Here is a 27,766-nt window from a genome sequence, read left to right as displayed (position 1 = left end):
GATAGTCTCGGTAGGATAACAATATGGGCTAGTGCCTCTGCGTCCTTCACCAGGACTTGGATTCAAGTCCTGGTTCTGCCACTTACTGTGTGATCTTGGGTCAGTGACATAACCTCTCTGGGCTTCTTGTCTCATCAGTACAATGGGAACCACACCTCCTCCAGGTTGTGAAAATTAAGTGGAAAAATATCTACAAAGCCCTTTGCTGGAGCCAGGCATATTGTGGTGGCTGCTGGCTGTGCTGGTGTTACTCTTGTTGTTCACCCTTGACCTTTGCCCAACACTTTCCAGTTTACAGAGCTCTTTTGTAGATAACCATTCCTTGTGACCCTGCTCCTGTAGGAACTAGGAAGCTGTTGCTCACCCCACTTGATAGATGAGGAACCGGAAGTCCAGAGAGCTCCCCAAGATGGGCTAATAGGTGGCAGAACTGCCACTGCCTGAGTCCTGGCCACATGTCCCTTTCCTGTCCCACGCCACCTCCTCTGGGTACCAACGATGGTACAGCTCCCTGCCCATCTTTTTGGGGAGAACTTGCAGGAAGCACACGGTGTTGAGAGTCTGAAGGAAAGAAGGAAACAGACTGGCTCTTGCTGAGCGTCTGCTCCGCGCTGGGCTGTGTACTAGGCTCTTTATATCCACTGCCTCCTTAATCCTCACGGTTACCCTGGGACTTAGGGACTCGGGTCCCATTCCTGGATGACGAAGCTGAGAGAAGTTAAGCTCGCCAAGGACACCTGCTGGTCCAGGGGCTTCAGCCAAGGGGACCATTTCACACCAAGAGGGGACTGCGGAGAAAGGCAGACGGGCCCGCGGACTCCCCAGTCAGGCCCCGAGCTGGCCCTTGTGGGGGGCACCCCTGGGTCCTGATCTGCTGCTTCTGGGAGGATCGTGGGTCTTATCAGGAAGACCTTGAGTCTAGGCCGAGACTCAGCCCATCCGCACACCCTGCCCACCCCCACAGCGGTGGCCTCCCGTCTGGACTCTGGCCCTTCATCCCTGCTGTCCCTGAGGGCGGGGAGCTGCAATGAGCTGGCATGCAACAGCCAGGACCCTGTGTTCAAGCCCCTGACCCCAGGTCAAGGCCCGGTGGGATCAGGAGCCCCAGCAGGCTGGCCGATCACGTGTGGCCTTGGACGAGTGACGCGCCTTCTCTACAACTTAGTTCTACGGTCTGTAAAATGTGGATGATGGTGTTGCCTGATGCTCAAGGTTACTGTGCGTATCATCCCGCGTGTGATGGGTTAGCGTGCTCGGCCCAGAGCCTGGCACCCAGTAGGCGTGCAGCAGAACTGCCCTCCTTGGTGGTGGGTGTGGGTGAGTTCCAGGTCAGCCCCCTCCCTACGGCCTGTGTGACTGCAGAGGGCTGCCCCGCCTGCTTCAGCCCTTCACCTATGAAGTAGGAACCAACTCAGAGTACCGGCAGGGGTGTTCTGAGGATTCGTGGATGGTCACAGAGAGAGTAATTATTGTTTGTTTGTTTTATTTCTTTTATTTCTTGGACTTGCCTGGTGGCTCAGACAGTAAAGCGTCTGCCTACATTTCGGGAGACCCGGGTTCGATCCCTGGGTGGGGAAGATCCCCTGGAGAAGGGAATGGCAACCTGCTCCAGTATTCTTGCCTGGGAAATCCCATGGACCAGAGGAGCCTGGCGTGCTACAGTCCATGGGGTCTCAAAGAGGCAACACAACTGAGCCACTTCACCTTTCACTTATTTCTTTTAAAAAAAAAGTGTAATCAGAGTCTAGTTGCTTTACAATGTTCTGTTAGTTTCTGCTGCACGGTGTAGTGAATCTGCCGCACATGTGCGTACATCCCCCTCCGCTTTAGGCCACCTCCGAGCATTCCGGTAGAGTTCCCCATGGGGTACGGTAGGCTCTGCTTGGTTATCTGTTTTACACGGAGTATCAGGAGTGTCTGTGTCCGTCCCAGTCTCCCAGTTCATCCGAAGCCTCTGCTTTCCCCACCAGCATCCATAGGTTTGTTCTCTGCATCTGTGACTCTCTATCTACCTTGTAAATAAGATTGTTTATACCGGCTTTTTCAGATTCTACACATACGTGTTAATATACAGTGTTTGTTTTTCTCTTATAGAAGCCCTGATGGAGCCTCTTATCAGAAGGAGGTATGAGAGTGTTAGTTGTGTCTGACTCTTTGCAATCCCATAGTCAGGATGCCGCTTTTTTTCTCTCTTAACAGATGGGAGCTAGCAGTTCCAAAAACACTTCTTTAAAATGTATTAAAAAAATTGGGGAGAAGTTTGATCCCCAGAGTTTAAAAAGACCCTCCTGATCTTCTTTTGTGATACTGAATGGCCACAGTATCCTTTGGAAGACGGGGAACACTGGCCTGTTAAAGGGTCTCTCAATTACAATACTGTTTTCGTTGGCGAAGGAAATGGCAACCCGCTCCAGCACTCTTGCCTGGAAAATCCTGTGGATGGAGGAACCTGGTAGGCTACAGTCCATGGGGTTGCAAAGAGTCAGACATGACTGAGTGACTTCATTTTAGCCAGGCTTCTCTGTACTTGGTATTCTCCAGGCAAGAATACTAGAGGGGGTAGCCATTCCCTTCTCCAGGGGATCTTCCCAGTGCAGGGATCTAACCCCAGTCTCCCGCATTGCAGGCAGATTCCTTATCATCTGAGCCACCAGGGAAGCCTCAAGGAGGTATGGGTGTATCCATGACCATGCTGGGTTGTTTACTTGTGTTATTTTCTTCAAGCCATGGAGTATATGCCCATTTTACAGATGTGATTCACAAGTACAAAGGAAACGGATCTCCTGGGAGATGGTGGAGCTGGGGCCTCAGACCTGTCTTCTTTCTCTACTGATTCTGCTGTGCAGAGGTCAGGAGCAGCCCAGAAGTATGGTCTGCCCTACAGTCTCCTTTCCCTGAGAGCTGCTTGATTTTGTTCTCCAGGCCAGGGGACATCTGGCCTGGGCCCAACGAGCAAGTAGCTGGGGTCCCCTCATGTCGTAATGACCGAGAGCTTCCCCACAAGGTTATATCCTGACATCCCCTCCCCCCAGGCTCACTCTTGAAAACCAGTCTGGAAACGGCCCCTCCCCTGTGGGCCTTGATACCTGGAAATTCCTGAAGGGCCAGGAAGTAGGCGAGCAGGTGAACAAAATATGCAGGAGTGTGGGCCAGTGCATTCTTGGGCTCCAGGTCAGGCTGGTTTCAGCTCCCCCAAGACACAGGGGTCAGCCAGCAGGCCCTAGGAGGGATTGGATACACAGAGGGCCTGACTGGGCAGGCTGGCCTGGGTGGGGGCGGCTTCTCTGGGCGGAGAAAGACAACTCCAAGGCCCATGAGGAATGTTATCAGCTGGCCGGGCAGGACCCCTGTTACCATCAGCTTGCCCCGTGACCTTGGGTGAGCCGCTTCTTTCTATGAACGGTGGGTTTGCTCTGGCCCCCTCTGAGGAAATCCAGGGACATCTGTAGCAGGTGGATTGAGCTGGGCCAAGTGCCACCGTGGCACGTCCTGGCAGCTGCTGGCTAGAAGGGGGCAACCTCAGCCGCATGAGACCCAGGTGCCTCAGCCGAAAGACCTTCTGCCGTCCATACACACTGCCAGTGTGGGCTGCCCTCATAAGCTTTGGGGAGACCAGAGGGTGTCCTCACTTTATCAGGGGAAAGATGCGGTTGGACCTGTCATCCCTTAGGCTGGGCCTCACCTTAGGCATTCTACCCTGTGTTTTTAGCACAGGCTATTCTGCCATCTAGAATACCTTCCCCATGCCCTCCCAGTCCTGCAAGACTCTGTCAAACCTGCTACTCCCGTTATGCCTTCTGTGGTTACCGAAGGGCCTATCCAGGCTTGAGCTACAATTATATCTTGTGTACTTGTCATGTTTACTGTATTTTATATTCTAAGATGAATCATGCAAAAAAAAAATAATTGATGCCTACTGGTAACAATTCAAGTAATGCAGATTCCCTAAAGCCCACGTTAATGGTTTCCTTTTCTTCTACTCCTGACCTGATACACACAGAATCATCCCCATGGCATCAAATCTGCCCATGTCAGTGACTTGGCAGTTAATCATGTCACCCTGTGACATCTCTTCTACTGTTATTTTGTTCTGTCTTTCCAGTGTTTACCGTCTAATGTAGCTTCATCTTCCTGTGCACATTGAAAGCTCGGTGGACAAGAGCTGCATGTGAAATGCCTCCTATCCAATGTCATTCCTGCAGTAGCGGCCCTTCTTCTTCTTTCATGTCTGGTGGGGGGGTGGTTAGATGGATTGGTTTTTTGAATCAATGCTTTATTTGTTTTTGGCGGCGCGGGGTCTGGTTGCTGTGGCCGCGCGGTCTCTAGTTGTGGCGAGCAGGGGCTCCGCTCCCTTGCCGTGTGATAAGGTGGCCGCTCGTTGCAGAGCTTAGCCTCTAGCTGCCCAAACTCAGTTGTTGTGGTGCATGGACTTAGTTGCTCTGTGCGTGCATGTGTGCTAAGTCACTTCAGTTGTATCTGACTCATTGCAACCCTATAGACTATAGCCCGCCAGGCTCCTCTGTCCGTGGGATTTCTCCAGGCAAGAATACTGGAGTGGGTGGCCATGCCCTCCTCCAGGGGATCTGCCTGACCCAGGGATCGGACCTGCGTCTCTTGCGTCTCCCGCATTGGCAGGCGGGCTCTTTACCAGTAGCGTCGCCTGGGAAGCCCTAGCTGCTCTGTGGCATGTGGGATCTTTCCAGACCTGGGGCTGACCCTGTGTCCCCTGCATTGGCAGGCAGAGTCTTCACCGCTGGATCAGCAGGGAAGTCCCTAGATGCATTGAGTGATGAGTTGATCCAAGGATGGGAGTGGGTGTCCAGGGCTTCTTAGGGGCAGCTGGATTGCTTCAGATCTCCCTCCGGTGTTCCAGGTCAATATGCAGGAGGGGAAAGGGAGGGCAAGAGAGCACAGGCCTCTGCTCTGACCTTAGCCACTCACTGATGTGACCCTGGACCCGTGACCCAGCCTCTATAAATTGGCACCCACTGTGGAAGCGGCTGTGACAAGATACACATACACAGCCACACCCACACACAGGAAGCTGTGTGTTATCTCCGGGAGGCCTGAAAATGCGTGTGTTCAAATTCCAGCGTGCCGCCCATCACCTCTGCCTTCCTAGGCAGCTTCCTTCATCTCCCTGGACCTCGTTTTCCTTCCGTGTGTAATGGGGTGACCACATCCACGGCAGCGTGTCCGTGTGGTGATGAAGAGATCCCAGCACATGGCCTAACCCATGGTGCGTCCCCAGTAAGTGGGAATGGTCTTATCATCTCGTCCTTCTGTAGAAAAGGGCACCTCCTTATCAGCTGCCCCTTAGCCTCACCGGATGGCGCTCCTGAGGCCTGTGATTGTCAGAGCTGCGTCTGTGGTTTTATCTAAAACCGACGCCCGTCCTGCCCTGACGTGGAGTCGGGGCCCCACGGGCTCCTGGCCGGCCGGTCTGCTGTGCACAGTGAGAGGTGCCCCGGAATTTTGGGACCCCCATCTCTGCAGCCGCCCAGCGTCTGTTTCCTCCCCGGGAGAGCTGTGGGAAAGGGTGTTCCAATAAAAACTTCCAGAGGAAGAAGTGGGCTGATTAAATGGGATGCTCGCTTTCCTCTCTGGGACTTTGGGGAAGTGGCAGAGAAAGTTTCTGGAATTCGGGGTCCCTGGAAGGAAGTACCCAGGCAATTGGGAGTCCTGTTGTCTGGTCCTGGGCTGCCAAATTGTTTCCAGACCACTGGGGTCTTAGAAGTGCCACCATTTTCAACATATGGCCCCCTTCTGGGTGCCGGGGCCTTCCCTGGTGGCTCAGTGGTTAAAAAAACAAAACAAAAACTCCACCTGCCAGTGCAGAGACTCAGGAGACGTGAGTTCGATTCCTGGGTTGGGCAGATCCCCTGGAGGAGGAGATGGTAACCCTCTCCAGCATTCTTGCCTGGTAAATCCCATGGACAGAGGAGCCTGGTGGCAAGAGATATGACTCAGTGGCTGAGCACGCACGCACACTGGGTCCTGGACACTGCCCAGCCCCTTCCTCCTAGGCCGCTCTCTACTTCTGGGAAGAAAACACGGTTGGGGTGTCTTAAAGGAAACCAAGCTTTTTCTCAGGAGCAAAAAACCATGCCTGATTTCACTCTGAAACCGAGCCTCCTCCCTTGGGCCCAAGTGATGGACGCCTGTGTCTGTGGAGCCCCAGACACACCTTCCCTCGTTCTCTCAACTGTTACATACTGTCCGCTGACTGTGGCACAGCTTCGCTAGGTGCCCCGGGTCGTGTAAGGAAGTTAACAGTCTTTCTTTGTGGAGCTTCCATTCCCACAGGGGAGACAGACAGTCAACAAATTAATGAGTTAATAAATGACTTCAGCTTGTGAAGACTTCAGCTCAGTTCAATTCAGTCACTCAGTCGTGTCCGACTCTTTGTGACTCCGAGAACCACAGCACGCCAGGCCTCCCTATTCATCCCCAACTCCCAGAGTCTACCCAAACCTATGTCCATTGAGTCAATGATGCCATCCAACCATCTCATCCTCTGTCGTCCCCTTCTCCTCCTGCCCTCAATCTTTCCCAGCATCAGGGTCTTTTCAGATGAGTCAGCTCTTCACATCAGGTGGCCAAAGGATTGACGTTTCAGCTTCAGCATCAGTCCTTCCAATGAACACCTAGGACTGGTCTCCTTTAGGATGAACTGGTTGGATTTCCTTGCAGTCCAGGGGACTCTCAAGAGTCTTCTCCAACACCACAGTTCAAAACCATCAATTCTTTGGTGCTCAGCTTTCTTTATGGTACACTTCTCACATCCATACATGACTAATGGAAAAACCATAGCCTTGACTAGACAAACCTTTGTTGACAAAGTAATGTCTCTGCTTTTTAATATGCTGTCTAGGTTGGTCATAACTTTTCTTCCAAGGAGTAAGTGGCTTTTAATTTCATGGCTGCAGTCACCATCTGCAGTGATTTTGGAGCCACCAAAAATAAAGTTAGCCACTGTTTCCACTGTTTCCCCATCTATTTGTTATGAAGTGATGGGACCAGATGCCATGATCTTAGTTTTCTGAATGTTGAGCTTTAAGCCAACTTTTCACTCTCCTCTTTCACTTTCATCAAGAGGCTCTTTAGTTCTTCGCTTTCTGTCATAAGGGTGGTGTCATCTGCATATCTGAGATTACTGATATTTCTCCCGGCAGTCTTGATTCCAGCTTGTGCTTCATCCAGTCCAGTGTTTCTTGTGATATACTCTGCATAAACATTAAATAAGCAGGGTGACAAAATACAGCCTTGACGTGCTCTTTTCCCAATTTGGCCTTGAAAAAGAACCAAGTAGGAGGCAGGACCAGAGAAAGGAGAGGTCTTGTGGCCATGGTGATCAGGAAGGATGGGCCTGTGGAGGAGCAGCCCCTTGACGCGAAGCTTGAATTAGAGAGAGAACAGCCCACAGGGATGTGAGGGGAAGGGTGTGGCCGGCAGCAGGAACAGTGAGCACGGTGGCCCTGGGGTAGGAGCGTGGGATCAAGAGGGCGGGAACAGAAGACAGGCTCGAGCTGGAGGCTGCGAGGTGGTGAGGCCCAGATCATTCAGGGCAGTGTTTCCCCATCTTTTTTAATGACTGCCCCCTCCCTCAAATGTTAATGCCTTAGATATACGCTTGTTTCTGTACTGTTATTGTGGTTTAGTCGCTCACTAAGTCGTGTCCGACTCTTTTGCAACCCCGTGGTCTCTAACCCAGGCTCCTCTATCCATGGAATTTCTGAGGCAAGAGTACTAGAGTGGATTGCCATTTCCTTCTCCGGGAGATCTTCCCAGCCCAGGCATCGAACTCACATCTCCTGCACTGGCAGATGGATTCTTTACCACTGAGCCACCAGGAAAGTCCTCTATGTATTCATAGAAAGGATCAGATGTTTCTAGGGACTTCCCTGGTGGTCCAGTGCTTAAGACTTCGCCTTCTAGTGCAGGGGTGTGTGTGGCTTCAGTCCCTGGTTGGGGAGTGAAGATCCCACATGCCTCATGGCCAAAAAAAAAATCACAAACATAAAACAGAAGGAGTATTATAAAAATTCAACAAAGGGAAAAAAAATAGTCCACATTTTTTAGAAACTTAAAAAAAAAAAAGACTCTGATTCCACTGCAGAGGGCACTCATTTGATCCCTGGTCAGGGAATGAAGATCCCGCATGCTGCTTGGCACAGCAAAGGGAAAAAAAAAAAAAAAAGATGTTTCTGCTATTTAAGAATTAATTTTTTCTCCCCTTTAGGAGCAATATTGCCCCCATTGAGAATGCATGCTATAGGGCCCTCTGTGCAATGTTAAGGATTGTGTATACGCCTTTGCCTCTTTGAGCTAAAAGTATTCAAGACAGCAGCTCTGTCAGCTGCCCCCAAGGTTCCTTGTGGATGGCCGATAGATCTCAAATGTAAAATATCTGAAAACCGAAGTGTTCGTTCCACTCCCCGAACCTGCACTCCACCCCCCACTTCTGTAGTTCAGCCCCCCCTGGCTCAGGCCGGGGAAACCTGGAAGCATCCTGACTCCTGTTTCCTCTCTCGTCCCTCCCACCGGCTTCTTGGTTCTTCTTTCTGCCACCCTGGCCACCCCATCATTGCCCCATCGCTCCATCTCTCCGCCGGTCTGCTGCAGCGAGCTCCCAGCTGGCCCTTTCACCCTGGCTCCTGTCCCGCAAGGAGCCTGCGGGGTCGCAGGTGCCCTTGAGCAAGCAGGAAGGAGAGGAGGTGGAAAAGATGCTGTGGGTGGTCCTGATGGGCGCAGGAGCCAGGCGGGGGGCTGGGGGGCCGTGGAGGAGCTTGGCCTGCTCACGGGGCTCCGGCCCCAGCCAGAGTGGGCAGATGCTGGGGACGGCACGTGCTCAGTCCCTGAGGGACTTGTCCTCTGTTCCTCCTTGCCCGCCCCCCCCCGCCTCCTTTCCTCCCCTTGCCAGTCTCCCCTGGGCCCTGGCCTTAGCACCGTCTCATCCCCCAGATACAGCATCTTCCTCATCAGACGCAGACTCTGGGCTCTGTTTTTTCTGCACCCATCACTGCGAACTGCTGTGTGCCCGCCCGATGCTGGGGAAGCAGGGGGAACTCGGCCGTGGACTGGTGGGCGAGGCCGCCAAGCACCACGTCCACAGTTGCTCCACGTCCAGCTCATCCTTCCTTCCCAGAGCTCCAGCATGGAGTTCCCGGGCCTCCCCAGCCATCCTCTTCCAAGCCCCTGGACTTTCTCCTCATAGCATTACCCCACATGTAATCGGATGTCTTGTGTGGACCACACTGTTATCCATCTGGCCTGTCAAGCTGCGGGCCTCACACCAGCAGATCTGTGTGTCCCGAGTTGCCCAGTGCTTCCTCCGCACCCAGCCCAGCAGCCCCCACACTGTTGGAACGTAGTCAACGTTTGTGGGGAAATGAGCCGAGGTTGACCGCAGGGGTGTGGAGCCAGGAGGAAGGAAGTTTGAAGCAGAGAGGGAGGTCGAGGCATTTCGCCTCCTCCCAGCCAGCATTCAGGGTCGTATCTGACGGGTCTGCCTGGAACTCGCTATAACGAGTATAGCCAGGCTGTTCTTGGGAGTCTTTATTTGGGCCTCTTATCTCAGTGGCCTTGGAGTCATGGAGGAGGGCGATGCTAGGCCCTTCTGTGGGCCAGAGCACACAGAATGTGCCTCCCCTGATGCTGGTCTGGCATTTCAAGGTCACGGCCAGAGCTAGCTGTGGGCAGTGGGATGCTGGCTGCTTCTTGGGTCTGGTGAGCAGTGATAGTTCTTCAAAAACCTAGCTCCTGGGGGATGTTGCCGCAGAAACGAGGCCCCTGGGAGGCAGTGGGAGCCCCCCACTTTGCATTCCCCGATGTTCTGCTTTGAGAGTCTGGGGAGCCGGGCAGCTCTTGCCCCATCTGCCCCACCCCCGCCCCCAGAAGGCTCTTCTCACGCTCCAGGAGGGCCCCGGGGGCCCGCTCAGGCATCTCCAGGGCTCAGCAGTGGTCCCCTGCGAGCTCTGGGGCTGTGTGAACCCTCCACAGCCCCTCAGCACGCCCTGGACCTCCGTCTCCATGACTCCCTTCAAACTCCCGTCGCCGGTTCAGGGCCGTCTCCTTGACGGCAGCCAGACAGGGGTGCTGACGTCCTCGGCCAGTGGTCCCTGTGACGCTGTTTATGGTAAGCATTGGAGGGCAGGGGCGCGCTGCGGAGAAGGGCTGGGAAAGCTGATTAGACCGGTCAGGAAATGACTCCCGCCCTTGTGAAACCGGCTCCGCCAAACATTTCTTTTCTCCCAGGCCGTTTTACACTTCCTTGCTTTGCCTCATCCTGTCCAGCTCCCCGCCCCCCAGCCAGACCGAATACCCTTTCCCTTCATTTCTGCCTGGTGAGTAACTTTTTGTCTTTCAGAACCAGCTCAAACAGTAGAACATCCTCTGGAGACCAACACCCCCGGCGCCCCCCTGGCCCCCGCAGGCCCTCCCCACTCCACCAAAGGGTGGGACCTTTCTGTAGGTGGCAGAACCATTTGCATTAGTGAACGCACACGCTGTCTTGAGGTTGTGTCTTTGCACGCCTGAGTCACCAGAGGCAAGAGTGGGTCCCGTTCATGTCTGTAAAACCTCGTGCCCAACCTGGTACCTGTAGGTGCTCAGCGTTGAGGCCCTTCGTGAATGAATCTCTTAGGAGGAGCCTCGTAGGCAAGGTGGCCTCTGAGAGGCCTTGGCAGCTGAGTGTGGTGTGAGACCTTTTCTTTATGCGTTTCCTTGTTTAGTATTTGTATTTGTATTTATTATTTGTATTTATTCCTTCAAAAGGAAGCTCCATGGGGACGGGGGCATTGTCTTTTGTGTCCCCAAAGCTGGCACAGAGCCTGGCATAGAGTTAGCAACTAGTACCTGCTTTGTGAATGAATGGATAAAGTTCTGCCACAAGAGTCTTCATGGAGGAAGTGGGGTGTGGGGAATCGCCCCAGGAAGCAAAAGGAGGGGTTTCAGGGTCCAGGAGGAGGAGTGAGGAGTGCCCGGGGGGAGCCAGATGAACAGACACAGACCGCCCCTTCACCTCCAGTGGGGCAGACAGGACCCTGCCCCTGCTAGGGCACATGCAGGAGCCTGGTCCTCCGTAGGTGGCGTCGGGACCAGGGCCCCGGGGGCAAGGAGAGGGGCCAGGGGTCCCTGGGTGAGACCCTGAGATGCTGCTCGTGGGGGTGGGGAGGGACATGGCAAAGGGCCTCTGTGTCAACTCGGGGTCAGACGAACCTGCCCAGCCCCTCTGAGGAAGGGCGCCGAAAGGCAATCTGTGATGAGCGAGGCCTTTAAAGCACTGCCCAAGTCCAGTCTTGATCACGAGAGAGGCTCTCGGGAGTCTGGAAAAAAAAACCCAAGACAGGCATCTGTCCCGCACAGCAGGCGGGGGTGTGGGGCCACGTGCCAGCTGGCAGGGATGCCGACTCGTCTGCTGTCCAGGGACAGGTCTGAAGGCGTCCAGTGGAGGCGGGGCTTCCCCTGTGTGTGGCCGGCGGGAGTGAGGACCCCTCCAGCGTGCCCCCCGCGGAGGTCGCGCCTCTGCCCTGGCCCGGCTCGTTGCCTGCACTGACAGGCCCTCCCGGGGCCACCCAGCGTGGGGACGGGGCTGTGCCGCCAACTGCTGTCCTTTGTCGTTCCAGAAAACTCCACAGCCAGCGTGAGCGAGGCAGAGAGGAAGGCCCAGGTGTACTACCGAGCCTGCATGAATGAAACCAGGATTGAGGAGCTCAAGGCCAAACCCCTGATGGAGCTCATCGAGAAGGTGCACCCCGGCCCCCGTCTCCCCCTGCCCCCGGCCCCTGCTTCCACCTGGCTCCCACCGCCAGGGCCCAGCCACCTCACACCTCACCCAGCTGGACCGTGGAGTCTGCTGACGTGTGTCAGGCTGCCTGAGTGTGTGTGCACATGTGTGCGTGCATCTCTGCATCGGTGGGGATGTCTGTCACGCGTGTGTGTGTGTGTATGTGTGTGTGTCTGGGCATCTGTGAGCAGGGCAAGGGTTTCTCTTTCTGGCTGCTTCTATTCCCTCAGAGGGGATGTTTGTGTGTGCAGAGGGGTGTGTCTTGCAAGGACCCGCAGAAACTCTGGGGTCAGGGGCAGAGCCCTCCCGCTGAGGAGGGCCACACTGACCCGGGCCCCCCGTCCCCCTGAGCTGAATGCCCTCCCAGGCACCGTCCAGTCAGCCTTGGAGGGACCCTGACGGGAGCCACCCAAGCTGGCCACGCTGCCCAGCGCACACGGAAGGGTGGGCGTGGGTGTTCCCGGGGGCCTGCTGTTCCCCTGAGGGCCCCCTCCTAGGTGGGCTCCCGGGGGACCCTGAGGCAGGATGGGGCACCACGGACTGGACAGCCCTCCCCTTTGGCACAGGCCGAGAACACTGGAAAGTCCCAACTCAGAGAGAGACTCTGTTAGACCTTAGCTCATCAACCTTGTAAAGAATATGGATCCATTTTTTTATGGACGCAGTTGAATTTCTGCTTTAATAGGAGTTACATTCACATGATTGATTATTCAAAAATGAACAGATACAGGATGGGTCAGCCACCTGGGAAGCAGGCGCCATGTTCTCGTGACTCAGTGGTCAGAAACCCCCAGTGAAGACCGGCCAGACCTCTCGTTTGCTCCTGAGGCCCTGAGAGGTCGGGGGACTGCAGAGGGTCATGCACCATGTCCACTGCAGAAGCAAATCCACGTCTGGTCTCCACGCGCCTCATCCCCTCCCTATCCCCTCTCCCTCCCCACAGCTCGGCGGTTGGAACATCACGGGGCCCTGGGACAAGGACAACTTCCAGGACACCCTTCAGGTGGTCACATCCCACTACCACACCTCACCCTTCTTCTCCGTCTACGTCAGCGCCGACTCCAAGAATTCCAACAGCAACGTGATCCAGGTGACTGGCCTGGAGGTCTAGGGCGAGGACGGGCTTGACCTCCAGGCCTGATTTGCGTTTAGCAAGTGGCGGGGTGGGGTAGGGTGCAGACCTGCCGTGGCCAACGGGCTTCTGGTTTTTGAGCTTGGTGTCTCTGGCAGCTCCGCACTGAGGTTTAGGGCACGGACGTTGGCAAAGGGCAGGCTTGCCCTCCTTGGGTAGGTGGGGCACCTGCAGTGCAGGTGAATTTGGGGGTTCTGATTGGTCCCCGTGGGCCCCAGGGGTGTCGGCAAGTCCTGGACACAGCTGGAGCCACCTCCTGGTCACCCCACCTCTGTCTCTCCAGCCTTGGTGGCTCTGATTGGCGTAGCTTTGAGTCCACCTCTTCCCACCAGAGCCTGCACCAGACGGTCAGCACACCCAGGGGAGCACCAGCCCTGGTCTGCCCACTCTCAGATGCAGAAGTGAGAAACCCAAGCTTCTCCTGGGTTTCTCCCCACGTCTACCACTCACTCACTGTGTGACCATGGGGGAGTGCCTCAACCTCTCTGGGCTGCAGTTTCCTTATCAGTCAAACGAACTATAATAACACCTACTCCAGGCATGTCAGAGGGTGACCGAAGGCTCTCTCAGGAGCTATCAGGGATTGACCCTGCCTCCCTGCCCAGCACCCAGCAAGCCCTTCACGGGCACTCTCTCCTTGTACTCTCCTCCCAGCTCTGAGGACTCAGTGGTTCCCCTGTCTTCCAGCTGAAGAAGCTGAGGATCAGAAAGGTTCGGTAGCTTGTCTAAGGTGACATAGTTCTGAGTGATTCTGAACCGCTCTTTATCTTAGGAAGTGGTTAATTAAACAGACAGGGTCTGCAGAGCCTTGGAGTTTAAAGAGGAGGATGGCTCCGTCTGGCCCTTGAGAAGGGCCCTGAACCCCTGCGCTGACCACATGCGTCTGTCCCCTCATGGAGGGCCCATCCCAGGCGTGGCCTCTGCTACCAGCTTGTGCTTCTGTGCGCGCCCATCCCTCTGTTGCTATGTGCCTGCTGTCCCTGGGGCTGGTGGAGGCTGCGTGGGTGTGCGTGCATGGGTATGTGTGTGCAGATGTGTGTGCACAGGTATGCGTGTGCAGGTGTGTGTGCATGGATGTGCGTGCACGGGTATGTGTGTGCAGATGTGTGTGCACGGGTATGCGTGTGCAGGTGTGTGTGCATGGATGTGCGTGCACGGGTATGTGTGTGCAGATGTGTGTGCACGGGTATGTGTGTGCGGGTGTGCGTGCACGGGTGTGCGTGCACGGGTATGTGTGTGCAGATGTGTGTGCACGGGTGTGCGTGTGCAGGTGTGTGTGCATGGATGTGCGTGCACGGGTATGTGTGTGCAGATGTGTGTGCACGGGTATGCATGTGCAGGTGTGTGTGCATGGATGTGCGTGCACGGGTATGTGTGTGCAGATGTGTGTGCACGGGTGTGCGTGTGCAGGTGTGTGTGCATGGATGTGCGTGCATGACAGCAGATCCCCTCTCACCCCTCCTTTCTCTCCAGGTGGACCAGTCTGGCCTGGGCTTACCCTCAAGAGATTATTACCTGAACAAAACCGAAAACGAGAAGGTGGGTGTGCCTCTTCCGAGAGAGTGGCTCCTACCCAGCCCACCTTCCTCCGTGGCTCATCCCCCTCGGTGACCCCTCAGTATCCACACCTCTGCAGGTCTTTGAAGCTAGAGAAGCACACAGGGGTCCCTTACCTAGCAGTCCCTGGCAGGGGGGAGGGGCCTCACTTGTCCCCATTTTAGAGTGAGGCTCTTCCACGTTTCGCCCTGTGGGCGCAGTAGACAGGGACAGATGTCATCTGTCCCCGTTCCAGAGAGAGGCAGATCTCACGGCCACTACCTCTGGCCTTCCTAGTGATCCTGCAAGTCCTGAATGCCTCAGTGGTGAGGCTGAGACTCTCATCTAGATCCACTGACTCCAAACCACCTACTTCCCCCCTCCCCCGCCCCAGCTGCCTCCCGTGATGTCCCAGGGAGACGTGGCCTGAGGTTCGTCATCTGTTCATTCACGATTCTACCCGCTTCTATTGCGCGAGTGCGTACTAAGTGCCTGATGCTGGGGAGACAGTGGTCTATAAGGCCAGCCTGCTTCCCGCCCCGTGGGGCTTCGAGTCTAGGAGAGGAGGCAGATGTTAAATAACTCACCAGCAGATTCGAGGCATAATGAGCAATTGTGCTAAGGGAAGGGCGAGCTGAGAAGGTAACCTGAGGGTCTAATTCAGATCTGGGGGCCTGGCAGAGCGGGGTGGTTCAGAAGTAGTGTGTTCCAAGACGAGAACTGAACGCTGGCCCCACTGGTGGCTTTCATGTAACGAGCATCCCAGAGGGAGTGTGGGATGCAACAGCAGAGACCGACCCACGTGGGGCCCTGGGTGGGCCTTATCCTGGGGGCCATGGGGAGCCAGTGAAGGGGTATGCTGCCAAAACCATTCCTGAAGCTGGTTTCCTGGGTAGAACCCCCAGCTCCCTGGCTGCCCGCCCGGGGCTGACCTGACTGCCCCCCCGGCTTGTCCAGCGGGCAGCGGGTGGCAGCCGCTGATGGAAGTGGGGGGCTGGGTCCCACAGGTGCTGACGGGGTACCTCAACTACATGGTCCAGCTGGGGAAGCTGCTGGGCGGAGGGGCCGAGGACACCATCCGGCCCCAGATGCAGCAGATCCTGGACTTTGAGACGGCGCTGGCCAACATCACCATCCCCCAGGAGAAGCGCCGGGACGAGGAACTCATCTACCACAAAGTGACGGCAGCCGAGCTGCAGGTAGCCGAGCTGGCTGACGCGGAGGCTGGGGCGGCCGTGGGATTCAGGATGCAGGGCGCTGGGCTGGGGGCGTGGACACCTCCTTCACCAGAACAACCCCGCGAAGCACCGGGGTGGTTGTTATCACCAATTCACAGATGGCACTGGGGCTCAGAGAGGTCGAGTTGCTGGCTGAAGGTCACACAGCCGGTGACACCAAAGCTGGTCTCTTGCTGTATTCCAGGCTGCTTTTCTGAAACCGTAGTTAGCTGGGGAGAGTCTGTGCTTGTGACAATATTGAATCGTAGTGATTGGGCGTGTCCATTCTCTCAAGCTCCTTGAGCCTGGCACATAGCAAATAAACACAGCAAATAAATCTGATGTCACCTTCCTTTTGCCAAGCCAGGAGGTTAGGTGACGTGCTCAAAGCCTCCAGGCTTCTAAGTGGCAGGGGAGCTGGGACCCGGACTCAGGCTTTGCTCACTGGAGCTCTGTTCTTGACCATACTCTTGACCATGACCCCTGCGGCCTCCTGGAGCTGTAGCGGGGTTGAGGTCAGCACTGAACGGCTCTCTACTGGGTGTAACCCATCTGAGAAGCCACTGTCTTCTCTGTAGATCAGTTCACTTCAGTCCAGTCACTCAGTCATGTCTGACTGTTTGTGACCCCATGGACTGCAGCACGCCAGGCCTCCCTGTCCATCACCAACTCCTGGAGTTTACTCAAGCTCAAATCCATGGAGTCAGTGATGCCATCCAACCATCTCATCCTCTGTCGTCCCCTTCACCTCCTGCCTTCAATCTTTCCCAGCATCAGGTTCTTTTCCAATGAATCTGTTCTTTGCATCAGGTGACCAAAGTATTGGAGTTTCAGCTTCAACATCAGTCCTTCCAATGAATATTCAGGACTGATCTTCTTTAGGATGGACTGGTTGGATCTCCTTGCAATCCAAGGGACTCTCAAGAGTCTTCTCCAACACCACAGTTCAAAAGCATCAATTCTTTGGCTCTCAGCTTTCTTTATAGTCCAACTCTCACATCCATACATGACCACTGGAAAGACCATAGCCTTAACTAGACGGACCTTTGTCGGCAAAGTAATATTTCTGCTTTTTAATATGCTGTCTAGGTTGGTCATAACTTTTCTTCCAAGGAGCAGATGTCTTTTAATTTCATGGCTGCAGTCACCATCTGCAGTGATTTTGGAGCCCAAAATAATAAAGTCTGTCACTGTTTCCACTGTTTCCCCATCTATTTGCCATGAAGTGATGGGACCAGATGCCATGATCTTAGTTTTCTGAATGTTGAGCTTTAAGCCAACTTTTTCACTCTCCTCTTTCACTCTCATTGAGAGGCTCTTTAGTTCCTCTTCACTTTCTGCCATAAGGGTGGTGTCATCTGCATGTCTGAGGTTACTGATACTTCTCCCTGCAGTCTTGAGTCCTCTGTAGATCAGCCTCTACCAAAGTCTGCCCCCTGGTGGCTGCTTGGGACTTGCAGGTGATGAACAGGCCTTGATGCCTTCTTTCTTCTTCTTTTTTTTTTTTTTTTTTTACTTTTTTGGCTGCACGGGGTCTTAGCTGCGGCATGTGGACTCTTTGGTTGTGGCTTGCAAACTCTTCATGGCAGCATGTGGGATCTAGTTCCCTGACCAGGGAGGAAACCTGGATCTCCTGCACTGAGAGCATGGAGTCTTCACCACTGGACCCCCAGGGAAGTCCCCAATTCCTTCTTTCTGGTTCGTGGCTTGCAGACCTTCCCCCAGGCCCCGGGGTCATAGAGGAGTCAGCAGAAAGGCCTCAATCAATCCTCCTGTTTCCTGCCATCGCTTGGCTCCCCCCCAGGAAGGATGTCCAGGCCACCTCTGCCCACCAAGTCCTGCCCATCCACTCAAGTTCAGCTCATTTTCTCTCCTTTTCAGAAGAACACCTAGACCCCTGCCCCCTTTTCTGTCTCCATCTCTCCCTCCAACAAGCGTCTGTAGGACCACGCTGGGACCGTGCTCTTGCCCCCCTTCTGGATGAGCTGGGGACACCAGCGAGGAAGCAAGTTCAATCTCATTGCCTCGAGCTTTGTGCAGAAGAGGCTGAGCCTTGGAGCTGGGGCCGGGCAGAGTCAGGGAGGGTGAGTCTCACACGGGGGTGAGTGGGAGCCAGGCTGCCCAGGTGTCCCAGGTGGGCACACAGCCCACACAAGCCTGGGGATGAGGGCCAGAGAGCCTGGCCTCCTTCCGGGTGCCAGCTGCCCTTCAGGTCCCCAGAGAAGCTGGCATCATGGGGAGTGGTGCTGAGTGGGTTGTTATGGAGATCAGAGGCCTGTGCTGGGAACCATCTGGCACTGTTTTTCCCTCTCCGAGGCCAGGAAGTTGAGGGAGATGCTGTTTGCTGATGCAAGTTGATTTGGTTTGCTCCAGCCGGTTCTCAGCCCAGAGGGCTCCGGTGGTCCCTGTCCCCCCTACAGTGGCCATGAAGCCCAAGAGTGGCTGAGAAAGCAGTCGCCCTGGGTGCATCTGCCCCAGAGTGGCCTGCTGGCTCCACCCCCAGATGGCCTTTCACCATTTCAACAGGCTTTTGCTCTGTTCTTCCAAGTAGAAAGGAAAAGCTTTTCCTCCCTCCCAGCTGCAGAACTCCCCAGGTGGGGAGGATTTTAGCAGAGGCAGCAGCCTGGAGTGGTGTGAGCAGAGGATTGCCCCAGCCCAGTCCCACCACCAGCCTTGGGCAAGTCACATAACCCCCTCCTCCTTGAGGCTTGGTTTCCTTCCTTATAAAATGGGCTTTGCAAAAAAAAAATTAAAAAAATAAAATAAAATAAAATAAAATGGGCTTTGCTCGCTCATTCACACCTGCTGTGTTCCAGAACAGAGACAGATGAGGGGCAGATCCTATCCTCGTAAGGGGCGTGGTTCTTACCCACCCTTTTTTTTAAAGATTTATTGTTTATCTATATTTTTGACTGCGCTGGATCTTTGTCGTGGTTCACCTTCTCTAGTTGCAGCTAGCGGGACTACTCTTGTGGTGCATGGGCTTCTCGTTGTGCTGACTTCTCTTGTTAGAGCTCGCGGGCTCTAGAGCACAGGCTTAACAGTTGTGGCACACGGGCTTAGCTGCCCCACGGCATGCGGGATCTTCCCGGGCCAGGCAGGGAACCCCTGTCCGCTGCTGTGGCAGGCAGATTCTCAACCGCTTGACCACCAGTTCTTACCTTTAACTCACAGAGTTTTTGGAGGCCAGGTTGAAAGGTATGGAGTGTCTCCAAGGGGATGGGTATATATTACAAAATGACGTCTAAGTGTTTAAAGAAGTGGTGGACACCTGAAGCCTGGTGTGCTGGATGAGAATCTGCCCTGCCCTGCCCATGGGGTTGCATGACGATGAGATGAGGCAAAGGCTGAGATCTCAAACTTTGCAGACTGGCCTGCAGTTCGAACATGCGACAGTCATCGTTCTTAGTACCGTTCCTGCGTCATCAGTGATGACAGCCCATGTCTCTGGCCCTAAACCAATTTGACTCATTTCACCCTTGGACAGGAGAGGATGTCTTTTTGTTCCTTGGTATCTGGAAATGTAGTCTTCTTCCTACACTTCAGGGGACTCAGAAGTGGGTGCCCCAGCCTTTCACAGTGTGGTTCTAAGAAGCCATGGCTAGTTCCAGGCCAGCCCCCAGCAGCAGAGTCTGAATTGAGGACCATGAATCAAACCTGCTGTGGCTTCTCTAAGGGGCATGAGGACCTTCCTATTCCTTCCTAGGACCTTCCATATCAAAAATTGACTGGGAATGAGCCCCATCCTCTGATCTAAATTCTCTAGCTGAGGTGGAATCTGGGAGCATGCGTTCTCTCCCTTTGCAAGCCGCCTTGAGCTGGGGGCTTGGTGACCAGCAGGACTTTTCTTCGGCAGCAAGTGTGGAAAATAGAGCTCATCTGTGTACCTCAAAGGCTTAGAGTCACAAGTGGAAGGTCCTGGTTGGTTAAAACAGCTGTCTCCATGGACACGGACCCAGGCACACGAGTTTTAAGTTAGGTGTTCGCTAAAGCAATAAAGAGTGAAAATTTTGGTAAACAGCACACACCTTATTTCAGAGTGGTGGGAATTTACCTGCCCAGAACACCTGCTCTCCCTAAGGAAACAGGCTTGTGTTAAGTACATAGGGATTTATCATCACCTGTATCTCTACCCTGATCGGAGTCCCAGTCACCAGCAGTTGTATAAAGCTCTCGTTAATTGTGTAAACAGTGACATTTTGTCAACTTGGCTATTCTCCCAGGGCTCTTTGCCAGCAAGTCACACAGTCACATGGCACTAAGTGTTGGGCTCTGTCTGACCAGCTCACCTGGACACCATCACGTTTTGCAGCCACAGAAATTTGAGGGGGAGCCCCAGAGGTTACTTGCTTAAGGAGCTCCTGCCAGGAAAAGAGAGTGGAATGGACAAGCTGGGGAAAAAAGAAGCTCAATTTGTTGAGTAAGCCGTCCCAAGAGGCACTTGGCAGGGATTGTTGTCTCCATTGAAAGAAAGCCTGTGGAGCGACTTGAGGTCCCAGAGCTGGTTCATGGTGGGCACCCCACTCCAGGTCTCATGCAGGACACGGCTCTTAATATTTATTTATTTATTTGGCTATGCTGGGTCTTAGTTGTGGCATGTGGGACCTAGTTCCCTGACCAGGGATTGAACCCAGGGCCCCTGCCTTGGGAGCATGGAGTCTTTGCCACTAGACCACCAGGAAAAAATCCCTGAGAGCCATTCGCTAAATGTTTCCCAGCTCACCACTGCCCACAGGACTGGCCCCCTTCTGTCCTCTGAGGTCCTTGCTCCCCAGCAGCTGAGCTGCCCTTTAAAACCAGAGAGACTGTCAAGTGGGAGGTTTCCATGGCTGCCTGTGTCACTGAAGGCATTATAAGTATTTACCAGCCAGTTATGGGTTCATCAGTGTAACAGGTTGAGTTCACTTTCTTAATTGATCTTCCCGTATGAAGGCCGTTTATAATGCAGCTCTCACTTCCTTAATTTGTCTTTGCACTTTACCCATTTTCACGGGAACAAAGAACAGAATTTGGAATCAGTCCCAGGACCACTCTTGGGAGACTTTGAGCAATGATTGCAAAGCTAATCAATGATTATAATAACTAACATTGATTGAGTGCTTGCTCCATGCCAGATACCATTGATATTAGAAGCATTTTTACTGTAACACAGGATATGTAGTCCTGAAAAACCTTTCTTTCTATAAAATTACAGAACTAAAAATAACAGAACATATGGGGGAAACAGGACCAGAGCAGACCATTTGCAAGTTGTGTAACTTGAGGACATCATGCTAAGTGAAATAAGCCAGTCACACAAGGACAAATACTGCATGGTTCCACTTATATGAGCTACAGAGTAGTCAGATTCGCGGACAGAAGGTAGAATGGTGGTTGTCTAGGGCTGGGGGTTGGGGAGATATTGTTTAATAGAGTCAGTTTCAGTTTTGCAAGATGGAATCTGGGGATGGATGGTGAATGTACTTAATGCCATAGGTAAGGTGGTAAATTTCATGTTATGTGCATTTTACCATCATTATTTAAAATGTAGCATGACTTTGTAATCAAAACACTCCCAAGACAGTAACTGGAACCTTGGGAGAGAGCTTGGCATGGCTGGAGGCTACCTGGGGAGTGGAATGGCGCTCCTGGCTGTGGACACCGAGACCCTGCAGACAGACAGACAGACAGACAGGAGCTCTGTGTGTGAGTGGGCTGCCGTTCGGTGGGCCCAGGGCAAGTGCAGCCCTCTGGGAGCTGAGTTATGCAAAGCAGGCATGTGCCCCTGTGGGGACAGAGCCCTGGGTGCAGGTGTTCCTTTTAAATTTTCTTAAAATAGAGCCGACCGGCTTCCCGTGTGTGTCTCCCTTTCTTGCTGAGGTTGACATCCTACACTTGCTTTTCCAGCTTCCAAGCCTGAGAAAAACTCCCCTGTGGACCAAAGCACTCCACACGCTCTACGGCCATCCTTCTTGTAATTGACAGTCATGTAGAGGACTGATCATGTAGAAACTAACGAATGTTACAGAAGCACTTGCTAAGTTGAACAGACGAGGTTAAGTTGTTTAATCCCCGCATTAACCCCATGGGATGGTTTCTATGAAGATAAGCCTCACTTTTCAAGATCCTGAGGCACAGAATGTGAAGCGTTAGTCGCTCAGTCGTGTCTCTTTGTGACCCCATGGACTGTAGCCGGCCACAGACTCCTCTGTCCATGGAATTCTCCGGGCAAGAATACTGGAGTGGGTTGCCATGCCTTTCTCCAGGGGATCTTCCTGACCCTGGGATCGAACCTGGGTCTCCTGCTCTGCGGGCTGATTCTTTACCGTCTGAGCCACCAAGGAAGCCCTTGAGGCACAGGGGGCTTCATCAGCGTACTTGAGATGACAGAGCCAGTGAGAGTGTGAGCCCGGGCGGTTTGGCTCCGGGTTCTGCCCACCCCCGTGACACATGCCCCTGAGGCTGTTTCTTCATCAGTGAGGTGGGGATAATGGTACCGACCACCCAGGCTTGTCGGGCAGCCTGGCTGAGCGAGGACGTGTGTCACCCGCAGTGGCTCCTGGCGTTGGAGGGCCCTGACCGGCAGCTGCTGCTTCTGTCCCCGTGTCTGCTCTTCTTCCCCCTCAAGTGACCGATCGGCGTTCGGCGCCTTGTATGGGTCCTTCTGTGTAACAGGACTCTGCCAGCGGTCAGCCGGCCCGGGCCTGACGTCTGCCCAGTGCCCTCTCAGCCAGCGCCCGCTTCTCCCGCTTTGTCGGTGGGTGGGGAGAGGGGGGCTCCTTCTTCAGAAGGGCGACCTGGAGACCTGGGCTCTGAAGAGAGGCAGCCCAGCCAGAGTCACCCTGTCCACTTTCCTTCCAGACCTTGGCACCCGCCATCAACTGGCTGCCCTTCCTCAACACCATCTTCTACCCTGTGGAGATCAATGAGTCAGAGCCGATCGTCATCTACGACAAAGAATACCTGAGCAAGGTGTCCGCCCTCATCAACAGCACAGACAGATGGTGAGGGCACCCAGCGCCTGGGGACGGGCCCCTCTGCTCAGCCAGGACAGGGGCACGCTGACCCGGGACGTCGGCCCGTGGGCTGGCTTTTTTTTTTAACATTTATTTGGCTGCACTGGGTCTTCGTTGCAGCACTTGGATGGTTTTAGTTGCAGTATGTGGCATCGAGTTCCCCAACCAGGGTTCAAACCTCAGCCCCTGCTTTGGGAGTACAGAGTCTTAGCCACTGGGGCAGTCCCCTGGGCTGGCTTTTCTGAGAGGCTGCAGGGCACGCTGTCTCCTCCACTGGCCCCCTTGGTAGCCTGGGGCACATTTCTTTCCCTTCATCGGGTTCATCGTCCTCATCCATGAAGTGAAGATACAAATAGCACTTACCACGCAGGGTTGTTGTGAGAATTGAGTGAAACAAGTGGTGTGAAGTGTGTTAACACAGTGCCTGACCCCAAAGACTCAGTAAATGTTCGCTAACACTTTTAGTTAATATTTATAATTGTTTTTAATTTTAAAGATTTGTTGTAGCGAATTCCCTGATGATCCAATGGTTAGGACTCTGGGCTTCCATGGCAGGGTCCCAGGTTCAATTCCTGGCCAGGGAGTGAAGATCCCACGATCCTTGTGGTATGGCCAAATAAAAAGGACATGTTATAGAAAATTTTTTAAACTACAGAAAAAAAGCAACAAAAATTAAAATTACCCAGAGCACCATTGTTGATCTTATGGGATGTGTGTGTGTATGTGTTTGTGTGTGCATTTGTAGAGAGAAGCATGGATATGTAAGTGAGAGAAAGAGAGAGATGGATGTTCTAATACATCATTCCTTTTTTTCCCCATCATTGTGACCACATGGATAGTTTGCCTTTCCTTAACATTTATCATAAACATTTCCCCATGTCAACCCAGGCCCTCTGCACATCTCATTTTCCATAGCTCCACAATAGTCCATCAAGTATAAATGATTATTTATTCACCATTCAGACATTTAGGTTGGTTCTGGTTTGAGGCTGGATGTTCATTATAGTGAACACCCTGTGTGTGTGAAGGTGACTTGCCTACAAAGGTGATATCAGCCCCTGATGACTATCTGCGCTCCGGGGGTGGGGGCAGTGAGAGCTCCCATTCATGGAGACTTGGGCCCAGCTGGTCAGAGCGTCCTTTCCTGCCCACCCGATTCTTAGGCCCTTTTCCCCTCTCTGGCCCCCTGGCCAGGACATCCTCAAGCTTTGGAAGTGGCCACCCCTCCCCTGCTTTGGCCGAGCGGCACCCACCATCCAGCGGGCGTGTCTGTGACCCCTCGAGGTCAGTGGGGGGCTTGCTGCGTCCGGCCCCGGGCACGTCTGAGCCTGTCTGTGCTCCCGCTGCAGCCTGCTGAACAACTACATGATCTGGAACCTGGTGCGGAAGACAAGCTCCTTCCTCGATCAGCGCTTCCAGGACGCCGACGAGAAGTTCATGGAAGTCATGTACGGGACCAAGAAGGTGAGCCTGTCGGCGGGCGTTTCCCCCACTCACGCGGAACGCCTGCTGGGCACCAGGCCCTGAGCTCACAGGGAGGGAGGTGCCAGGCTGCGGAGGAAGAGGGCCGCCCCAGGGGTCCGCCCTGGTGTCCGCCAGCGCGTGGGAGGGGACCTGAGGCAGCGGGGTGGCCAGGAGCCCCCAGGAAGGGGCGGTTACACTGAGTCTTCAGGTATAAGGGCTTCCTTCCCAGGAGGCTCAGCGGCCAAGAATCCACCTGCCAAGGAGGAGACTTGAGTTCGATCCCTGGGTCGGGAAGATCCCCCAGAAGAAGGAAAGGGCAACCCACTCCAGTATTCTTGCCTGGGAAATCCCATGGACAGAGGAGCCTGGCGGGCTACGGCCCACGGAGTCGCAAAGAGTCAGACACAACTAAACTACAAGTATAAAGTAGACCCAGAGGTTTAGCTAATTTATGGCAAAAAGTGGCTTCGGTTCTCTCGCTGCTGACTTCTCAGGTGCGATGGTTCTAAGGCTTTCCTCGTGTAAGAGCACTCCCGTGACTGTCACATCCCTGCAGAGTGGGTACCACCCTCAGCCCCCTTTGACACAAGGGCTCTTCAGCTCCAGTAATCCTACTTCTTCCCAGTACATATAAAACCCTTGGAGCAGCCCCCCTGACTCCTGGAAAGTACGACACCACTGTCCACCGATGTTATTCTCCCAGGCCCCAGTTTGGGGGGGTCTCTGCTACTGTAAATGCCCCACTGTGACCCCTGCCCACCAGCTGCTTCCACCTTCTCCAGGAAGCAGAGGTCATCTCTGTCTGTCGTGGCCACCTGCTGTGTGCCCACTGGCCCATGCCACTGTGCGCTCCGAGCCCAGTGTGCCCACACTGAGGTGGGGGCTGTGCCCGAGGCCCCCGTGTCTGCTGAGGGAGCTGGTAGAAACAGATCAGCCCTCGCAGGTGCGAAGGGGACCCCAAAGCCGAGAGGTACCCCAGCCGCAGAGCAGGAGAGGCTGGAGAGCCAAGCCTTTGGCCAGCGCGCCCTGCCCCCACCCAGGACCACAGCTTGCAAGCCCCCAGGGGGCGGGCACAGCTGGCTCCCCTGGGCTCTGCCCCACCACCCCGCCCAGGGTCCAGGGGGAGTGGGCGGGGCCAGATCAGGACTCAGGGGATGGCAGGATGTGGGTCTCAAAGTTCATCCTGGGGCAGGGTTCTCCGTGTCCCTCTCTCTGGTGGGAAGAGGGCTGAGGAACAAGCCCTGATCCTGAAGAGAGGGGCTTCCTCAGCCTGAGGGCCGCCCTGGCCCTGCAGGGAAGGGAGGGGAAGAGCTGGCTGCCCTGCCCGCCTCCCCGCTCCAGCTGCTCCTCCTGCCCTGGGCCAGCCCTGGAGGAGCGCCTGGGTCCAGACCTGAGCAGGCCGGGACTCTGTGCCCTGGAGCCCTGGGCCTCCCGGGGGCCTTTATACGGGAGGGGCCTGACCAGGATCCGGCATGGCACTTACTGAGACGGCCCTGTGTATGGAGCACACACCTCCACCATTGCTTTCCCCCGACCCCTCGGGTTACAGATGAGAAAACGGAGGTTCAGGGAGGTCAGGGCTTTCCCTCGTCACCCTGCAAGGAGGCCGTCAAGCTCAAATTCAAACCCAGATCTGGATGACTACAAATTTTAGTATATTTGGCTACCCACTATTAGTAACAATAAATAAAAAGTAGCCTTGTTGGATGTTTACCCTTATAGACATTATCTCCCCCAAGTTCCTACAGTAGTGCTCTGTGTTGGAAACTACTACCATCATCCCATTTTACGGATGAGGAGACCGAGGCTCAGTGAGGCAAAGGGACTTATTCAGAGTCACACAGCTCCTAAGTGGAGAAAGTGAAAGTGTTACTTGTCCAGTCGTGTCCACTCTTTGCAACCCCGTGGACTATAGTATAGTCCAGGCTCCTCTGTCCAAGGGATTCTCCAAGCGAGAATACTGGAGTGGGTTGTCATTCCCTTCTCCAGGGGTTCTTCCCAACGCAGGGACTGAACCCAGCTCTCCTGCATCACAAGCACATTCTTTACTGTCTGAGCCGCCTGGCAGTTCCGTAAGTGGAGAGTGGCTTTCAAACCCAGCACGTCTGATTCCACAGCCTGTCCTTCTAAGCTCTGTACCACTCAGCTTCTGCTCTGCAGGAACCAAAAGTCACGACTGAGCGTCCTGAGAGTTGCCAGGGGCAGCAGGTGGGGAGGGCAGAGTGAGGAGTTGTCAAACAGGTAGAGAGTTTCAGATCTGCAAGGTGAGATGTTCTGGAGATGGGTTGCACAACTGGTAAATATAACACTGCTGGACTTTATACTTAGAGTTCTCTGGGCCAGGCTCAAACTGCAGCTGCCGCTCTGACCAATGAGACGCTGAGAGCTGGTGGGACACGCGGAGGCCTGGGCAGAGGCAGGGGTGGCTGGGAGACCCTGAAGGTGCGAAGTTCTGGGCCGGGGGTCACTGGATGCCCCCGGATGGAGGGATGGAAGATACCGCCTATCTGTTTCTCCTTCTCTAGCCCTCCTCACCCCCCGTCATGACTGCTCCTGGGTCCCGGCCGGGTCCACCCAACTTATGTCCAGCACAGCTCAAATCACAGCTCCGCTGTGTGACCTTGGGGAGTCCTGGTGTCTCTGAGTCTCCGTTTTCTCATCTGTTCTTTGGGATCATGCCTGACCTCATCTCACAGGACCCTGGGGAATGGCCTCCATGTAAAAACACTTTTAATTTCCTACAGCTTTATAGAGCGTCCTGTTGTCCATCGGTATAGGGAGATAATAACGCAGAACTTTGTGTCAGAAGATCTGAGTTTACAACCACACAGCCTTTTTAGTATAAAGTTTTATTTATGTACTTTTGGCTGCTCCGGGTCTTCCATTGCTGTGTGCAGGGGCTTTCTCTAGTTGCAGTGCTCCGATTTCTGACTGTGGTGACTTCTCTTAGTGGGGAGCATGGACTCTAGGTACACGGGCTTCAGTAGCTGTAGCACACAGGCTTAGTTGCCCTGTGGCATGTGGGATCTTCCTGGACCAGGGATTCAACCCGTGCCCCCTGCCTTGACAGGCAGATTCTTTACTGCTGGACCAGCAGGGAAGTTCCTAACCACACAGTTCAGTTCAGTTCAGTCGCTCAGTGTTGTCTGACTCTTTGCAACCCCTTGAACTGCAGCACGCCAGGCCTCCCTGTCCATCACCAACTCCCGGAGTTTACCCAAACCCATGTCCATTGAGTCGGTGATGCCATCCAACCATCTTATCCTCTGTTGTCCCCTTCTCCTCCCGCCCTCAATCTTTCCCAGCATCACGGTCCAAGAGACTCTCAAGAGTCTCCTAACCACACAGCCTTGGGCAAATCACTTCATTAGATCAGGGAGTTTAGTCTTTTTCTCTGTAAAATGGGATAACTCATCACTGCCCTGTTACCCAGAGGGCTGACTGGGATTACGCAGGGGGATCCGCACAAAGTCTGCTCTAAAGGGTACCACATTCCACAAAGGAGCACAGAGAGAACCTGCCTCGTAGGGTTGTATGAGGGTTCTAGGGGACAGGGCCCAGAATCCAGTGCAATTCAGTCACTCAGTTGTGTCCGACTCTGCGACTCCATGGACTAGAGCACACCAGGCCTCCC

At 54.3% G+C, this 27,766-nt stretch overlaps 1 protein-coding gene across 1 annotated transcript in view; it reads left to right on the top strand.

Moving 5' to 3' along the window:
• ECE1 (endothelin converting enzyme 1) overlaps positions 1–27,766 on the top strand; it is a 63,874-nt gene that overhangs the window by 18,372 nt on the left and 17,736 nt on the right. The window contains exons 5-10 of the mRNA XM_061148105.1: positions 11,628–11,749; positions 12,732–12,878; positions 14,394–14,459; positions 15,464–15,655; positions 22,514–22,656; positions 24,018–24,132. Coding sequence (XP_061004088.1) covers positions 11,628–11,749; positions 12,732–12,878; positions 14,394–14,459; positions 15,464–15,655; positions 22,514–22,656; positions 24,018–24,132 — 785 coding nt within the window. The remainder of the gene's footprint in view (positions 1–11,627; positions 11,750–12,731; positions 12,879–14,393; positions 14,460–15,463; positions 15,656–22,513; positions 22,657–24,017; positions 24,133–27,766) is intronic.

Source organism: Dama dama, chromosome 8, assembly GCF_033118175.1.
Source record: "Dama dama isolate Ldn47 chromosome 8, ASM3311817v1, whole genome shotgun sequence".
Taxonomy (NCBI): Eukaryota; Metazoa; Chordata; class Mammalia; order Artiodactyla; family Cervidae; genus Dama; species Dama dama.
Note: the sequence above shows the minus strand (reverse complement) of the source record. Positions and strands in the feature narration are given on the sequence as shown.